The 18,560-nt window shown below is 34.3% G+C and overlaps 1 protein-coding gene across 6 annotated transcripts in view; it reads right to left on the minus strand.

The window, feature by feature from the left end:
* Positions 1–18,560, minus strand: part of LOC123526308 (polyamine-transporting ATPase 13A3-like) — a 57,899-nt gene that overhangs the window by 11,006 nt on the left and 28,333 nt on the right. For 5 of the 6 annotated variants that reach the window (XM_045305398.2, XM_045305395.2, XM_045305396.2 and 2 more), the window contains 12 exons: positions 15,597–15,682; positions 15,231–15,375; positions 14,703–14,837; positions 12,823–12,889; positions 10,856–10,987; positions 9,374–9,550; positions 8,573–8,718; positions 5,693–5,893; positions 5,271–5,332; positions 3,949–4,093; positions 3,244–3,360; positions 1,543–1,699 (listed from right to left, as the gene is read on the minus strand). In XM_045305398.2, coding sequence (XP_045161333.2) covers positions 1,543–1,699; positions 3,244–3,360; positions 3,949–4,093; positions 5,271–5,332; positions 5,693–5,893; positions 8,573–8,718; positions 9,374–9,550; positions 10,856–10,987; positions 12,823–12,889; positions 14,703–14,837; positions 15,231–15,375; positions 15,597–15,682 — 1,570 coding nt within the window. Of the gene's footprint in view, positions 1–1,542; positions 1,700–3,243; positions 3,361–3,948; positions 4,094–5,270; positions 5,333–5,692; positions 5,894–8,572; positions 8,719–9,373; positions 9,551–10,855; positions 10,988–12,822; positions 12,890–14,702; positions 14,838–15,230; positions 15,376–15,596; positions 15,683–17,680; positions 17,699–18,560 lie in introns of all 6 variants that reach the window. The other variant, XM_045305399.2, reaches the window with a different exon arrangement.

Consider the following 18,560-nt stretch of genomic DNA (forward strand, 5'->3'; position numbering starts at 1 on the left):
TTTTACTTTCCGCCTACCACAACACTTATACCGAGTTTACAATGTCTTACCGGATATGCTTATAAAACACAACCTAACACTGCATCTGTTGTTTTTGTTTAAATACACATTTAAATTTTGTGTGTGACTCTTTATAATCTGAAATGTGTTAAGCAAATACTATCAGATATTCAGTTTCTTTTCTATTGAATGCCGGTCACGACATGCTACTTGCCACTTGCTAGTGGCTATTTGCTAATTGCCACTTGCCACTTACGGCAGGCAAAAGTTTACATGCACACCGTTCAGAGTCAGTCATGACGCATGATTATTTCAAATTGCTAGTTGCTACTTGCCAGTTGCTAGTTGCTACATACCATTTGCTACTTGCTAATTGCCAGGCAATGTACTTACATAATCATAACAGTAGCTTTATCGCACTTATTAAAAATATATTTTGATTATAATTGCACTCTATTGTACAATGATAAGGAGAGATGAGAACGTATTCGTTGTTAGGGCGGGGGGTGAGTATAATGGTTTCAGGTTGTCTGTCTGTCCGTCCGTCAGTCTGTCTGTCTGCAGACACAATCTTGTGCGCACCAGCTTTCCTCATTCACACGAGTGATTAGTTACAACAGCCATTGTGCATGGTGCCTGTTAGGTTCTTTCAGGAAAATATCATTACGGGACTTTGTTTTTTGTTACTATACTTTATACATAGAGTCTGCATATGCAATCTTGTGCGCGCCTAATCTCCTGAACCCATCCACACATTTTAATGAAACTTAACACAAGACATCGTTAGTAATCCTATTTGTGCATGGTGCATGTTAGGTTCTTTCAGAAAAAATTCCGCACAGTTATGGGACTTTGTTTTTTATGGAATGCGGTAGGGACATGCCAGTTGCTAGTTGCTACTTGCCAACTGCTAGTTGCCACTTGCCAGTTGCCACTTGCTAATTGCTACTTGCCATTTGCTAGTTGCCACTTGCTAATTGCTACTTGCCAGTTGCCACTTGCTAATTACCACGCATCGTGCCAAATGCTATCATACGGTGTACATATAAATTTTACCCAACTTGCAAGTAGCAACTGGCAAGTAGCAACTAGCAACTGGCAAGTAGCAACTGGCAACTGGAATGTCGTGACCGGCATTCCATACTTTTCAGTATTAATCTATATTAGTGACAAAAATTTCAAAAGGAATTCAACTAAATAATCTGGAATAACATTATTTTTACAATATTGTAGTTCCTGCATGAGTGCAAGAAAAGCGATTATTTTTCCTGTACTTTAAACTATTAATTATGTAATTATAATTATATCTTGTCAAGATACTGTAAAATCATTAACATTCGTGGGAGATTTATTTTTGTGAATTTCGCTGCTATTTTTGGGCAATCCAAGATTTTTTTTTCAAGACTTGAATGAGCATGTTAAAATTCCGATTCATTTTGTAAAATGAAATCCACGAAAACAGCTGTATTGGCTAAAACCACAAAATTTACTGCCTGCCCATGAAATAAAATGATTTTACAGTAAACAGCATGACTGATGTACCTGTATCAGTGACACACAGCGAGGCAATCATTTCTGGAGCGCCCTTGGTATAGATGTCAAAATGATCGGAGCCTAACTGACGAATGACCACTGACATTCTCTGTAGACTGGACGAGAAGGTAAACTGTCTCACTATACCGATTTCTTGAGAAGCAGTCTACAACAGTATATTAAAACTTGGTAAAGCGAATCAATCAATGCAAAAGTATCAATCTCTCAACGGGAGATATGAAAAATAATAACGATTTTGCGCATGTAAAATCACTGAGGTATATGACTGGGCATTTATGCGAAGGAAAATAATTTTAGATATTGACCGGTAAGCCTTTCAAGAAGTGTTTTTATTATCACATGATATCAGAAACAAATTTTCATATTTTTCTTCAAGTTTTGATTTTAATCAAGCAAAAATTAAACTGTTGACATGTCAATAGCGCCAAGGAGTCATGTAATAAATGTAACTGACTGTAATACGAAACCTATGAGTATTATATAAATATTGCATTTCTGAGAGGGTGATATGAAAAATGTTCACCACGAGATATATGAATATCGACCGAGGCGCCAGCCGAGGTCTATATTCATATTTCGAGGGGTGAACATTATTCATATCACCCTCTCAAGAATGCAATATTTATTTTATTATACCGAAATGACATTAAAGGTCAAACATTTACTGTAAAATCAACATAATGATTTAAATGATTCATCTAACGTTAAAAATGAATTACCAAATAGTGGAGACTGAATTAAGGATTGCTTACTTGTTAGCACTCGGGTGGCAACTCTTCTGTGTAATAAGACTGAATCCTATGTTTATGCGCATAATTATTTCAACATTGTGACATACTGCTGAAATCGCTAACAGTAACATTCGAAAAACGGCGATAACTATATTATTTCTAAACGAAACGTATATGTGTGAGCACTTATTTTCTTAGTTAGATCATTTCCAATCTCATGGAAATAGTGTCGATTCAATATTTGATAAAAAGTTGTTTTCGAAATTTTTGGCACGTAGAACAAATCATTAATAAAAGAAAAATCGGCCGGGTTCACAAATGAAAGAAATTTAATATTAAATTATAAAAGCACATCTTCTAAAAAGTTAACGTCTCAGTCTTTTACTCAGTGCAAAAGTATCAATCACTCAACGGGAGATATGAAAAAATAATATCAAATGCGCAGAAAAACAAAATAGCGCTTTTGCGCAGGTGAAATGAAATTATGTATCATATCACCTGCGCAGAAACTGAAAATAACGATTTTGCGCATGAGATATAAAATTACTGGGGAATATGATATATTATTCAAGATAAACTAATGGGAAATTTGCATTGGATATTTATGTGAGGTATAATAATACAATATATCTGTAGGCCTATGCTTAGTTGTTCCGTTTTCAACCCTTACCCTGCTAAATTTCTATGACGAACTTGTCCGTCTTTCTGTCTGGACAGTACCATTAACTGTTAAAAGGGATGCTTACCAAAAAGATACAGGCTGAAAGGCGAATAATGCAGATCATGATCAGACTGCGTGGATGCGCAGGCTGATCATGATCTACAATAGTCGCAAACTTTTAAGGCAGAATCAGTCGTGTCCAACAGGATACGGGTTAAAATTCAAGTCCTTCTATAAACTATAAAAAAAAGTTTCTTTAAGGTGTTATAGTTTCACACTTTAACTGGTTGTTATTACCTTGTTTCCAGAAGACAATTCATCGGGTGGTGAAAGCCTGGACGATTTTGGGTAAACAATGGTAGGACATAACATATCAAATCTTGACGTCTCCTCGTGGCCTGGTTCTGTCAGCTCCTGTAAAGTGAAGGTCATTTTTAAATTAGCATAATCAGTAAATTTTGTTCGAAGACATTTTGTATTGTCTGTATATCAGTTTCTTTAAATTTATCAAAGCAGCATGGATAATATGAAAGAGTAAATTTAAAATCAACTAAAATAATTTCTTATAAATAAAGTATTTTCATAAAAAGAACTCTAAATTTCGTCTTAGCGTCTTCTACCCTTCTACAAGTCTCTGTTTCCAAAAGCTGCAAATATATGAACAATTATAAAGGACTAGTATACTATCGATGGAAATTTACATACAATTTCTTTAACCTTTAGCCTGCTGGCGTTAAGTCATTCTGCCTTTGCGACCAGTGCAGACCAAGATCAGCCTGAACATCCTGATCATTGTCTGCATCGTTAACCAGTCAGTAAATTTTCAGTGAACACCCCTTCGAATAACAAATGGTATTGCCAAAATTGAATGATGGACAAGTCCATTTTAGAAATTTAGCAAGCTAAAGATTAATAGTAAAAGATTCAGCTGTCATTTTACTCCCTCTATGTCTTAAAGTCTTATAGCTTAATATTAAAACAGAGTGCAAATAATGAGGTTACCCAGCCTGTCGACTCAAACATGATCAGTTCTAGGGGATCCCCACTAAGGACGCCGTCAATGATTGTGAGGCTGTGACAAGTTGCCATCCCGACCATAAAGTTACCACGTGGAACAAGGTTCATGTTTTTTATCTCTGTGTCAAATCTAAAAAGTGTAAGACAAAGTATAGTCTATTTCTGTGTTTGTAATTCATAATTTTGAACGGTAGGTTTGTAAAACAAATAAAACAAAATCTAATACACGTACTGGATCAAGATTTATGTTTATTATTTCAGTGTAAAATCTAAACTACAAATAGGCCTATACACTCAATGACACCTGGTTTTTTGTTTTTATCTCTGTCAAATTTTGACAAATTTTAATGAAAATTGGACACATTGTTTAATAATCAGTTCAGTTAAATAAGACATAATATATGTTTAAGTCAATTGTACGTATATTCTTACAGCCATGACAATTGCAATCAGGTAAACCAAAAATAAAGTCACAAAATGAATGCAACTTGGTGCTGGCCTCTATGCGGCAAGTAGTGTCATCTGCGAGATTAAACTGACAATATTGCGGCCAATATTACAATCTTCAAGGGATAGAACATGATCCTATCCTTACAAACGATACTTTTTTGCAAGTGTGCATTAATAGATTATCATATTTGTATTGAGAAATATGCACGAGTGATGTGCAACATTACCGGTGCAATATTAATCTGTGAAGACATGAGTGCAAATTTATCGATGCAAAGCTTATCATCATTTTGTTGCATATTCATTTTTAATTTACAAAGTCATACATATTTTGCTTGTATGGCTAAGAAAATTTTAAAATTATTGAGGTAAATGTACTTTAAATGTGGTGTTATTAGTGACGTCACAAACCTGATGTGAAATTAACATGTTGACTTCAGTTAAACAGAGTTGAACATTCAGTATATAATAATTTGAATTTCATCAAATTCATAGGTTCAAAGTGCACTGCTGTGATTTTACTTATTCGATCTACGTAACTTTTGGTTTAATGGTTACCTTATTGTTACTCTTACGGTTAAATGAGTTTACTTCAGACTATTATCATTGTCATGTTTTATCATAATAAAATAATCATTAAAGATTATGTTCAAATTTCATTCAAACCTGTAAAATTTTGGAAGAGATAAAAACAAAAAATCAGGTGTGGAGTTAGAAAAGTCGTTGAGTGTACTATTCAAATTCGAAACTCGGCAAATATAGGTTTTATCACAGGCGTTAACGTTTAAAATAAATTCGATCGAAAAAATGTTGATCATTCAAACGAAAAGAATGTCGAAATAATTCTAGAAACATACTTTCCGTCTCTGGCAGGAACAACGCCATGCATATCTAGCCCGTCTTCCGTTAAAGTCCCGGTCTGCAGGAAAAAGATAACAAACGAAGTCATAAATACAGAAGAAAAAAATCTTACTGATTGGAAACTGAAACATGTCAAATTGAAACACTCGAGCAATTAAAGTTTAAAACCCCTCTAAACTAATTATCAAGCACGTATTTTAATCACGTTTATCCACCCTGTTACCTCAGACGTAATATGTGGAATGTCCTTCGTCCTGTATGGAGAATTTAGGACGTCAGAAGTCACTGGCCACCTTATACAATTTACTGCTCTAAAAGTTACATTAAACCTGACAAAACAAACAAGCAGACAACCATGTTTGAAGAGCTGGTCACTCCATGTATATACTTTTGAATGTTACTTTTGAGAATAACTTACCTTGTCAAAACATACAGTGTTCAGGCTGCCGCACACGTTGATGCTTCGAGGACTAATGCAGTAAATCTTGGCTTGTTTCATTCTACGCTGAGCAAAAACAATCCCGACAGTCAGCGCGGCCGGAAGTGCTGGTGGGACGGCAATTGTAATCAGATCTAGTGAACGCTTGATAATATCGCCTACCGAATCTCCTCTACGTGTCTGCAAACCAGAAACATAACGAAAATGTATCAAATAAAATCTATTAAGCGTATAGATGATGTTTTCTTACGACATACCAAGGGACTACCGTGGCCAATATGTGTCAAGAGTGACATATACTATTCTCTAGTTTATACGTTTCCTTTTCTAAATTTGAAATTGATCAGAGTTTCATTCTTTGAAATCGGAAATTTTTCAAAAGACAGGAACATATTCAGATTCATGTAACTAAAATGAATATATTACAACACTTGATGATCATCCCCAGCTTTTATAATATTTGACTGGCTTATCACAGTAGGTTGTCCCCCTTGAAAATTATCCGATAATCAATATTGGTTTCCCTATTCATATTACGTTGAGCAATAGATTATATAGGAAATTTATTTTTAATGATTAATTTCAAATATGTCTTTTGGTTTGTGAATATTTTACCAGATATGACAGTAAACTTTAATTTCTCCTCTTTAATTTAATGTGAAAATATTTATTCTAACTGAACATCTTCTTGCTTCCAATTTTGTTTTAAAAGTATCACCGTCGCTTATATTGAACATATAGTGAAAAACAGTGAACTTTTCAATTTCTTTTACTTTAGAGGCAAATAAGTCATATTTTCCAAAGCATGACAATCTATTATCACATATGTAGGTATTCTTGACTTTATAAACTATACAATAATATAATTTTAAGTGTAATAAGGTAAAGGCTTCTTGCTTCCATTTTACTTCAAAGTGTACCAAGAAATAAAAAAAAACTTGACTGTGGAGTTCTGATTAACTTATACCGTGTTAATTTAAGGAACTGCATATACCAACAACTGACGTACGATTCAATATAGTCTTTTGAAATAATAACGTTCATAATTGTTAATAAGTCAAAAAAAAAAAAACAGAATAGAACAGAGCTTTGATTTTTCACCAAACTGTTTATGATAACAATACGAATCAATATAAATTACATAATTTCCGACTGAAAGCTAAATATCTTATTGAAACATTCGACGACAGGAGAAAAACAACTTCAAAGAATAATTTTCTAAAGAAATAGTGTAATCTGCAAGTTAGGTGCTCATTGAAAGCTGGTGAGAGGGGGAGAGAATGTGCACATTTATTTAAACAAAAGACACAGCATGGTTTCCACGATGTGCAAAGAAAGGGTGAAATTAACAGACGCACAATATCATGTCTATTTTAGAAATGAAATCCAAGCTTTAAACAAATTGGCATGCTTTCCATGAATTTGCACGGTAGGATTATCTCTTCAGTCCGACCTACATTTTTGTCACGGTTTTGTTCGTGGAAAGCATGAAAAACAGCCCTCTTTACAGCTAAAGACTTTAGTTTACACGATAAATTTGATTTCATGATTGAATTGTATGGTATGTACAAACACATATCTGATTGGCATATTTGATTTATATATAATCAAGTAACTTAGACACTATAAATAAGTAGACAGGATGAATCAGTGCTAATTGTTTTTAAAAAAAATGAGCTAGGATCTCTATGATAGACATACACCAATACTGATCAGACAAAATCAAAAACTTGATTCATAATTCAATAGATTCTTTCTTTCTTTGATTTCTATGGAAAATCTTGGATCAAGACCAGTTAATAAAACATGTGTGTGCGTGTTTTAGTAACATGTGTGTTTTTTAAGATTGTTTTGCTTGGGGTTTTCTTTGCCATTGCCTGTCAAATACAATATTGCTAAGTTTATTACTTTATTTTATCATGTTTTAAAAGGTAAACTTCTAGGCATGAAAGTTAAACAAAAGTACCGTTATATGGACAAGAACAATCAGTCAAAATGGGAATACATGTATCTTTACAAAAGTTTCGTTTTTCTCGAGGAAAGTTATTATTTATCCATGTGTTTGTGGGAAAGCTCGTTTATAAAATAATCCTCGGATTTCAATATTTAACCGTCATTTTCTGGAGGAATTCAAAGTTTCAAAAGAAAAGAAAAGAAATTTATTTGAATGTTTTCATTTTCTGTTACATGACAACACGAATGTCGCAATATCATAAGCTAACATAATGTTTTTCTTACAGAAATGTGTTATATCTTTACATGAATAATACTTCTATATGAATCTATAAAACAACAAGATTTATATCAAAAACTGGCTACATATTTTGTTGCTTTCTATGGAGTAACATGCGAGTTTATTTCCGTGTATTACCTAAAGCAAAAAATTAGATCAATGCAAAATCCACGACAAAGAATTATTGATTTAGGTAATGAATGACACGGCTTTAGCTAATGTAAGCGAGGCAATCCAATTTGAAGGGAATTGCTTTAACACAGTCAATAATTAAGGGAGAGAATTCTTGCAAATTCTCGTTAAAAGCTGACCATGTTTAGCCGAGAAAATTCATCTATTACGACTACCTGAAACTTAATAACATCATTTTAGAATTGATCGAAAACTACATTATATATTTCTTTAACTTGAGGACAAAGCATGATACACTGACGATGTCCAAGACTATAATTATGGTATTAATAACTTTATTCATTTAACAAACTTCTAACGATGTTAACTATTCTCAATGAACTTGTGACCAGAACATGTATCTTGGTAAGAGACTTGAAGACCGCGGCCAAAGTCTGTTTTTCACCGGGATTGGAACCAGCGACCTAGGACCAGGAGTCTGACGCGGTACTTACCATAAGGACAATGGTGTAGATGAAGCCCATCAGCGCAATACCAGCCAGTATGCCGACAAATTTGTAAGTGTCTTTGTTAAACCTAAAGTCTACAGGCTTCGGGTATAGAATACTCCTCACAAGCTCTCCTTTAGCAGTTGAAAACCCTGAATATATGGAGAATGAAAGAGAAGTATATCAATATTCCCTGTTTTCTTGCGCATTTAAGGCACGAATTAAACTTCGAGTGAATCTAAGACACGGTGACAAGTGATTGTACAACCTAGATTTTTATACATGTACTGCAGTCATTCAAAATGAATTAAATCTCGGAAACTTTGGTTGCTGACAAACTAAGTTTTTTTTCCACTGTAATTGTAGAAACGATATTATTGATTATTGGTTGTATTAATCTAGCCCATCTATAAACATGTCTTAGTGTATAATACATGCTCGGATCAAGCATATCATCTGGCTACGTTTGTCTCCCTTCCATTAAACTTTGTACGAAATGAAATATATAAAACGCGTTGAACCACCAAAGATATGTCTTTACTTCAGTTTCCTTGCAACATATTAGAGGCATTGACAAATTCAACTGAAATCAAATAAAAGAGATTTGCAGAAAACATACTGCAAAATAAATAAGGAGTGTTTGTTAATTGTCATTGATTCTGTTGTAAAACAGACCAAAAATACAGTGAATAAAAGTCCTGTCATGGTGTTTATTTTATTCCTATATGTTCCTGAGGTTGTTGTGTTATTGTTCATTATTATTTTAGTATCACCTGCAACTGAATGCCACAATACGCTTGAACTTACCTGTTCTAAACACAACAGCTTTCACTTTTTGTCCCCCATAGTAACGTGTTTGTATCACGTGAGTACCACAGAAAAGCACGTGACGAGCATGATCTTTGACATTAAAGTGCACAACGCTCTCCTCGTGCGTTAGTTTTGGATTTGGCAATGGTGTTTTGGTGACTGGTACACTTTCTCCTGAAAAATACGAAGATAGAAACATGGAAGTTTTTATATATGATAATTATAGAGTGCTTTATTATACTAGGCCTACCTTACTGCAAATAGCTATCGCCCTTGAAACGGCTGTCTCGGTGCCTTTTAAATGCAGATAATGGCGTATTGTGCCTAACGCATCATGGCTATAGAGGCCCGTGAGAGGGTGTTTAAAGCATATTAGAGAGATAACAAGATTTTGATGGAATCATCAATAAAAATAAGGAAAACTTGATAGTATGTGTTTGTGGAATTTGAAAAATGAAAATGAAACGTATGAAATAAAGACGTCGATAAACGGCCGAGAGTGCCTTCTGATCAAAATGGCACATTTACCTATAATTGTGCTAATTAACCATCCCGATGAAAATTAAATTAATTTAAAAGTAATTTTAAAGATGTCATACACACAGGTCGTAAAATAATATACAGACATATGTATTCAAATAAGCATCTGCAAAGTCTATAATGTTTTATATATGCACTTGAAGATGAAATAAATTTTACAAAATTTTAATGGTGACACACCGTGTTTTAAATAATGCAGTCAAGAATATTGAATTCAGCCTTTGGAACATGTTAATATAAATATAAAGTATTTTGTATAGATCATTTAATACTATGTTTAAAGTTTGGTGGTAACCCAGTGTAGCAAAGTGAACGCAATAACTTACTTCATAAAGGTAAATAAAAATATATAAGCTAATTATATTTTCAACAAGTAAAACTATAGCAGCATCGACGTAACCCAAATAAATAAAGGATATTTGTTTATTTGTTGTTTTTTTCTCCCACCGTTTTTCACCGTGTGAACACCGGGTGCGATATTTTTTTATGAGTGGCGTAGGGTGATAGATATTTTTTGATCTTACTATGACTATAAAACAAGTAAAATATCTTTAGATTTCATGCTTTAAATTAGTGTCTCAGATTTCATAGTTTCTTTTGAGTGAACAGTATGTTTTGATATTTATCACTGTAAAAGACAGTTTCCTCTTTAATATTCAAATAACCCACTGAGAAAAGATGTAATACGTCATCTGGTTAATGAATCATCTTAATACTAGATATTGTGTGATCTGTACAAGGTATAAAATACAGGTAACTGAGTTCAAAATGAACATCTCTGGTTCAGTTGATTTGATATTTAAGGCCAGATGAACTACAAAATATTTTTCAGAGTGGTAAAGATCTGATTTGTTTTTCATATTATCAGCCAAAAGCTATAGAACCTGTCGATCAATGTCCCACTCGTTGCAGATACCGGAAGTCAGACTGAGATTATACCTGTAAGCATACTCTCGTTCACTATACAATTTCCTGTGACAAGAACAGCATCGCACTGCATGATACATCCTCCTCGTGGTATGTCTATTATATCTCCTGGAACAAGATCCTCCGAGGAAACGTCGTGGAACTCTTAATGATAAAAATGATAACATATTACTTAATAATAAAGAAGTAAATATGTAATAGAAAAGGGGTAGGTGGTATATTTTGGCCAAACAAACTTTATATTTGGAAGGTTTTCTTAGTTTCGTACTGTTTAACATGACCTCCAAGCAGTCTTCATCCGAGTCGGCTTAGTATGTGGAGGTCAAGACTTCCAATCAAGAGGCTCTAGGCTCAAATCCCAAGCTAAGTATATGTTCGGGATTCTGCAGATATTATAACTAAAACATATATGTCTTATCCTGGCATGCAATTTTGTTAAAAGCCAAATACAACGATTTTTCTATGATTGTTAAAGAAATAGAAATGTTCTCAGTGTGTGTTTTCCATGAACAGGCTGTTAATAGATAACACGGTGAACTCCCTCTACATGTAAATTGTTCCGGTTACAACTGGGATATACCGTAAATATTTCTATTTTCATAAGCCTAGCTCTGTTCAAGATGAGAACCATTTAAATTATGTTGAAAACTGGCTTGCAAATTCAGAGGAAAATATTTTCAAAGGTTACCTTAGAGTCATAACGGAAGAAAACTGTATAGCTCGACCTGGTAGCCATGTTTTTGATACAAATCAGGATGGCTTTAACAGTTTTTGTAAAAGGTCTTTCAAGGACCACTTCTTTGAAATTATATAAAACCAGGACAATATGTCTAGGAAGAGACTTTGTTGGAATAATTTCCATTTCTAACTCTGGCAGCCTTTTCCAAATCGGAAAATATGAACAGCCACGGCAGATTGTCATCCAAGAAACATTTGTGAGAAATTATCTTAAAATCAGACAGGACTTTTTTTTTACATGAACATTCTCCCTATTATACGTTTATCATGGACACTGATTGCCATGTTATTGACTGTTCGGAATAATTCGAACAATCTTGGTAGAGTTTAACCTAAAAACATTTATGTGAAATTATTGTAAGATCGGGCCAATAGCAGCTATGTTTTTGGCAATTCTGAAAAAAACTGGAAAATTCTTGGTACAAGATCTTCAAAAGACCTCTCCCGTTCAGTTACTTCAAAAGAGATCAGAAGCTTCCGATGAGAAGATATTTAAATATCCTTTTATGAACATTATATAAAAATTTGCCATGCCCGCTCGTAGCCATGTTTTTAACAAACAACAAACTTGAAAAATCTTGGGAGAAGTTCGCTCAAGGAATGTACATTTCTGCTATCACACTTTAAAATCATACCAATAGTTTAGGTCTTGTTTCTTTTCTTTTTTTTTCTTTTTATTGACCAAAAGGAATCATTTAAACAAAAAAGTCAAGAAACGTGGGTGAAATGAGTTTTAAAGTCGGGCTTGCAGTTTCGGAAAAAGTTCCAGAAATGTCTACTAAATACAATATAGGGGAACTGTGGGTACGCCCCCTGGTTGCAGTGTTTTTTCTACGAACCGTAACAATTTAAATTCTATTGGTAGAGGGCCACACAAGAATGTTTTTTTTATCAAATCATTTTAGAATCATGCCAGAAGTTCCTGATATTGTACTTTCAGAATTTCGTTTCCTTTTTCCATGGCATCTGTATTTTATTTGGATCGAGTTTCTTTGAGCCTCTTTGGTAGAGGACCGTCCAAAGAACATCTCAAGCCAAGTTGATTCAACTTGCAGCAACTGCTTTCAGAGGATATGTCCTGTACAAACGGTGAGTGACCACAACAGCACACAGTACGTTGCACTCGAGTAAGCTGACGTTGGCCGTTACTTATCTACAAGTACGAAATATTTACGAAGTACACTGATAAATAAAAGACTAGATTATCGTAATTAATCATCGATTGTGATAAAGATGATTACCTTCTTTCCCCCTGCATACACTGACAGTGGTCGATGACTGAATGGTATTTCGCAATGCTCGTTGCATCTTAAAACAAAAGAACACCATCCGTTATTTAAAAGGAAACATGAAACAGTTTGTATATTAAAAAAAGCTTGGTGACTCATAAAAAAACTCGCGACAAAATAAAATTAGACTACAAACAAAAGATATGCAGCCATTTGAATTATATTCTTAGGAAGAAAGAAAACAGCTATTTTGGGCAAGGTGACATCACCATTTCTTCCCTTACATGGCATTACTCTATCTGGAAGAATTGATAAAAGCAACGAAGCTAGTTATATATATATTTACCAAGTGAATCTTTTTCGGCATATAATAGTGTATACCTTGAATTTATGTTCTACATTTTATTGTATTATCTTTGTCATAAATACAAATGTAGTACATTTGATAGTGCATATGTAGTAACCTCATTTAAAACGAACACGATTATAACGCATTTCCGGATATATAGAACAATTTCCAATGTCCATATTTCCGTCATTCTATGCTTGTTTTATGTAAAGAGTTATAACGAACAGAGCCATAGCGAATTATATCGGCTATAAAAAACATTTTCATTACGGTCCCAATGTTCTTGAAATAACTTCGGTTACCGCGAACCCAAAAATCAAAGTTATTAATATATCATCGTTTATCTATCATATGATGTTGTGTTTCGATAATTATTGCATTTTATGCGTTATATTTGTTGCAAACTTGCGATCATCGCGTAACTTTCAAGGGTAGAGTAGTAATGAGAATTTCAAGAGTTCATGCAGCATTTTGGGGAGCATATCATTGATGTACTTTTCATGCACTTCTTAAACAGATCAGTGACATCTAGATATAAGATGATTATGCGAGACAAGTAACGCCTACTGTGTTAACACGGTGGGGAAACCAAGAATGCAACGTCATCAAAACCCAGCGCAAATGAGCTGACCACACACAAATTTACGTCGATTCAGGTCATAAAGTCTTGTAACTTTTTTATTACTGCAGCTTTCGACTCGATATAAAGAGCACCGTACCCGGCCTGGAGTATACTATTCTGCGGTAGTGTTCCATATTGTACGTATAGCTTGGTTTTTGTTCGAAAACGCGAACAGTTGGCAAAGAGGGTATGAGCTGTACCACACTTTTGTCTAAGAAAGTGAGTTTTGACCGTATTTTCGTGAAATGAGGACAGACTTGACGCTCATTTAATATCAGTGACGAGCATAAAAGTCAAGCATTGTTTTATTTTGCTATTTACAAGGATTTCTGACGATATTTTATTCAAAACAAACAACATTATTAAAATGAGAACATCCACACTGACGACTTTGGAACACTACCGCAGAATAGTATACTCCAGGCCGGGTACGGTGCTCTTTATATCGAGTCGAAAGCTGCAGTAATAAAAAAGTTACAAGACTTTTATGACCTGAATCGACGTAAATTTGTGTGTGGTCAGCTCATTTGCGCTGGGTTTTGATGACGTTGCATTCTTGGTTTCCCCACCGTGTTAAACATCTCTCCAAACAGTTTCATTCAAAAGCTCTAAGGCGTGAGATTATACAATGTGAGAAACTGTCTTTAAAAAAAAAGCATGCGTCAGTATAGACAGTGTGAGATTATTCAAACTGATTGCAGAATAGATAAACAAATAGTAAATTAACTAGATAAACTAATTTATTACATGTATTACATTTACGTTTTTGAAAAAAATACATGTGATATTAAAATTCAGCGCACGGGTTCAGTTAGTTTCTTATATAAATCAGGCCGCTATTCAAATAAGAGAATTGTTCATACTACGTTTATAAAAATCTACGGATGAAACAAAAACGTTCTTCTGTTAATGAAGCTTCACCTTTCTAGTCTGATATATTGTGGCAATTATGGACACAATTGAAATAAAGACGATGCATCCTGCGTAATAATAGTACTCATCAGCAAACCATAGACTGCAGCTGAAGATCTGGAAGATGTAGAATGGCGACAATACCTGAAAAAAAAGACAAGTAAGTATCTAAATGAATGTAGGCATAGGAGCAGAGGGCCAGGGAGAGGTGAGGCCTGACCCCCAATCTTGAGAGCGGGATTGCCTCATCTCCATACCATTTGACCAAGAAAAGGTGATACTTTAACAAAGATTATAGTAAATTAAGGGGAAAAGAGAAATTCTACGATGTCTGTTGTAAATAGTAAGAACGACGCTACTTGTCCAAACATTTTTTTGTTTGACTGGAAATATCTTCAAAGTAGAATAATGATGTACAGTTGAATAAGAAATTATACGAAAACGCCACTGCCGACATTTAATTTGATCCTAAATCTGAATCTGATCTCCACGCGGTTATATCTAGGGAAGGATATAAAACCAAACTGGGATATTTACCTCTTTGAACAGCAACTTCACTATTGGTGTAACGTGTATCTGTATAGAGTTAAAGCCATACATCCCGCGTCTCGTAGAAACTTCATCATATGATAAGAAAGTTGTATCATGGAAAAAACCGCAAGTTGCATTGTCTTCTATGCCTCTGTAATAAAATAATTGTATAATCTGAAATAACTACATGTTATGTCTGTTTCCATACGGTCATGAAATAATGTACTCGTATTATTTATAAAGACTTATTTCTTTTGTAATTAATCAAAAAATCGTTATATATAGTTCGATGACAGAAGTACTTAAACATGATTGTTGTTTTTTTTTTCACTGTGGACAAAATTGGACATTTTCTGTAGTATTTATCATTACCTGAGTTTTAAAAATGTTGCGTTTTCGCCGTCCCATATATACTTCACTTTCTTTGTAATGAAAAACCTGATTACATCCGAGAGACCCTGAAAAAAATCCAATATAAATGTTAATATTTGTTATCAACGACATAGTCATACTTCGAATAGATAGGTTAAGTATACCAGTTTAATGTTGTATTCGTCTCAAGTGGGTTTGTCACACCTGGATCTAACGAGGCTCTTTCGGCGAGTGTAATCTGGTATGCAAAAAATCATGAGAACCAAATGCATCATCCAAGAACAAACTACTTATGTAATGGCTTTTTCTACTGAAAAAAAAGAGAAACTACTCCCCACCCCATCCCCCTCTGTCCCACTTCTGCTTCGTTTGAATGAACGTGGTTATTGATATGAACTTTTTGTACAACAGATTATTTAATATTAATGAAAGTAGTGAAGACACATGCATGATTCATTTTTTTGTAATTTCCACAAGTCTGACAAAGATTATTCCCAACAGTTTGTGCTTTGTTTTTGAAACACAATCGTGTTTAGCACAATTTTTTATCATTATGTTATTTAACAGTGTTATGTACAATACCGGTATGCAATATACTTCGACGAGTACACATTCGGAAAAAAAACACATATTGGACGAGCCGTGAGGTACATATCTAGATATAATATCATGGTCAACACACTGTTAAACAATATTATATTTCTATTATTTGCTTATTAATTATCAGTAAAAAAACAGCAACAGTCAAACGGAAAAGATCCCATCTTTTAAACCAGTACAAATACATCAACGTCAAGCGTTTACTGATGTTAACATCCATGCAAATACAAATGGTTACTTGGAGATTTTAAGTTGTTTTAATGCTGGACTGTCATGCGGTACAAATGCAAATCGCTGACTGGAGCAGAAAGCAGGTATAGTATATAATAAAGAACGTATTAACTGTAGAGCCGTGGTCCAGTTATAACACTGTCTGACTAAATAGTTCGAGCCGCCGCTCCTCTGGCTAAAATGACTAACACTGGGATAAGAGTTCCATGTATTGGTGACTTACACCTTGAGCACTAAAGGAATAGAAAAGCTTCGTTTTCTATATCTTGCACTATTCTCCAATAACAATTACTAACAGTTCTGGAGCAGCTGTCCATATGGGTTTCCAGTCGTGACTTTAACCTTCAGCTTGCTAAATATCTTAAATGGACTGGTCTATCATTCAATTTGGGACTATATGAAGGGATGTTTACTGAACATTTACAGACTCAATAGCGGACAGAGCAGACCACGGAAATGCAGGCTAATCTTGGTCTGCACTGGTCGTGAAGGCAGAATCACTTACCGCCAGCAGGCTAAGTGTTAAATAAAAGTAGATATACATTGTATGTATACATATTCAAACCTTGCCCCTGATGCTGCAGTTCAAGTGATCTGCGTGTACTTCTCTTATGGATACACAAACAATATTTATAACAGAAAACAATCCGGTGTTATTTGGGGACTAAACTTCAGACCCTACTGTGAAGCAGAATAAATATAAACCTATGAATAAAAGATATTTAAAATTAGATGCAGAATGTAAATGTTTGAAACCGTGCTGATCTCGGTTACTATTTCTTTGGTACGCAACATGCAGTTATATAATGTTATATATAGGTCAAAGCTAATTTGTTTTTTTTCATAAAGGCTTTGGCGATATTTTGATGCTAAAGCATATACGCAGGAAAGTAATGAGATGTGTTGGTTTCATAATCTTAACATAACAAGGCAACTTATGACATACACAGGTATAACAAGGTAAGCAAATTTTGCCTTGAAGGAAATGGAAAGAGTCTTGATGAACAGATGTCTTGAATGCAACTTAGACAATAGAAATGTGCAAACACAAAAGTATATTTTATTACATTTTGCGAAGAGAAAGCTGTAGAACACAAAACTATATGGAGTCATTTTAATGTTTAAGCCATACAGTCAGTGGCCTCATAGAAAGACCAAATCAACCAGTGAAGGGCAGTTCATTTAACAGAAAGGATCATTAGATCAGGACATATACAAGCTTATGTGCAACAGACGCGGAAGACGACGCTTACCTGACAACTGTTGTACGTCTGTAAACAAGCAAATATTTATACAACTTAAGCTATAAAATTTAAGAAGCCGTTAAACTTCCGATAATTTTTATCTTACATAGAACAAACATACTTTATATCTGCTCATAATAATATTCATACTCTTAATGACTCAATGCTGGTTACTAGTAAAATATATTGCCCTAGGTCGTGGAAGGATCGCCGCCTAGTGAAATAGTTCATTCTGCGATCAAGGGAAAAGAATGGTCAATTATTTATATAATGAGGTAATAAAAGACCGGTCATTTAGCAAAAAGTATTGACCATTGGTTTATACCATATGAAGTCAAGTTGATGAAAATACATAAACATTCAACAGTGATATATTTCGTTATATCTGTATACTAGTATGGCAAAAACCACTTCGCAAAAACAACCAGCTGCATTCGTATGCAAAAGGCGCACCCGTGAGCTTTAAGCGTTTGGCAGCGGCTAACATTAACCACATATCATTTCTATGGTGTTCCCTTTCCAGCATCGATTCTGACATGCATCCTATCGTATATAACACATGCACTGGTCAAACATCATTCTAACACGATCCGAATTGCTTTCTTGTTAAACAAAGATGACTGAAAATGTGACGTAATTATGTAAAAAAAATACTGTTTGTTACGGCGGCGTGGTGGAAAGGAAATGCACAGAAAACAGACACCTAGGTCTACCTGTTGGATATCGTCATGGGATATCTATTCTTGAATCGTGTTAGAATCGAATAAGTATGTCAAAAACAGTAATTTTGTCGTTGAATGAAATCATTGTTGGAAGTTAAATGTGTCTTCGTAATAAAATTCTATTGCATCTGAACTCCAAACAACAACAACAAAATATCTGTTTCTAA

Source organism: Mercenaria mercenaria, chromosome 14, assembly GCF_021730395.1.
Source record: "Mercenaria mercenaria strain notata chromosome 14, MADL_Memer_1, whole genome shotgun sequence".
Classification (NCBI taxonomy): Eukaryota; Metazoa; Mollusca; class Bivalvia; order Venerida; family Veneridae; genus Mercenaria; species Mercenaria mercenaria.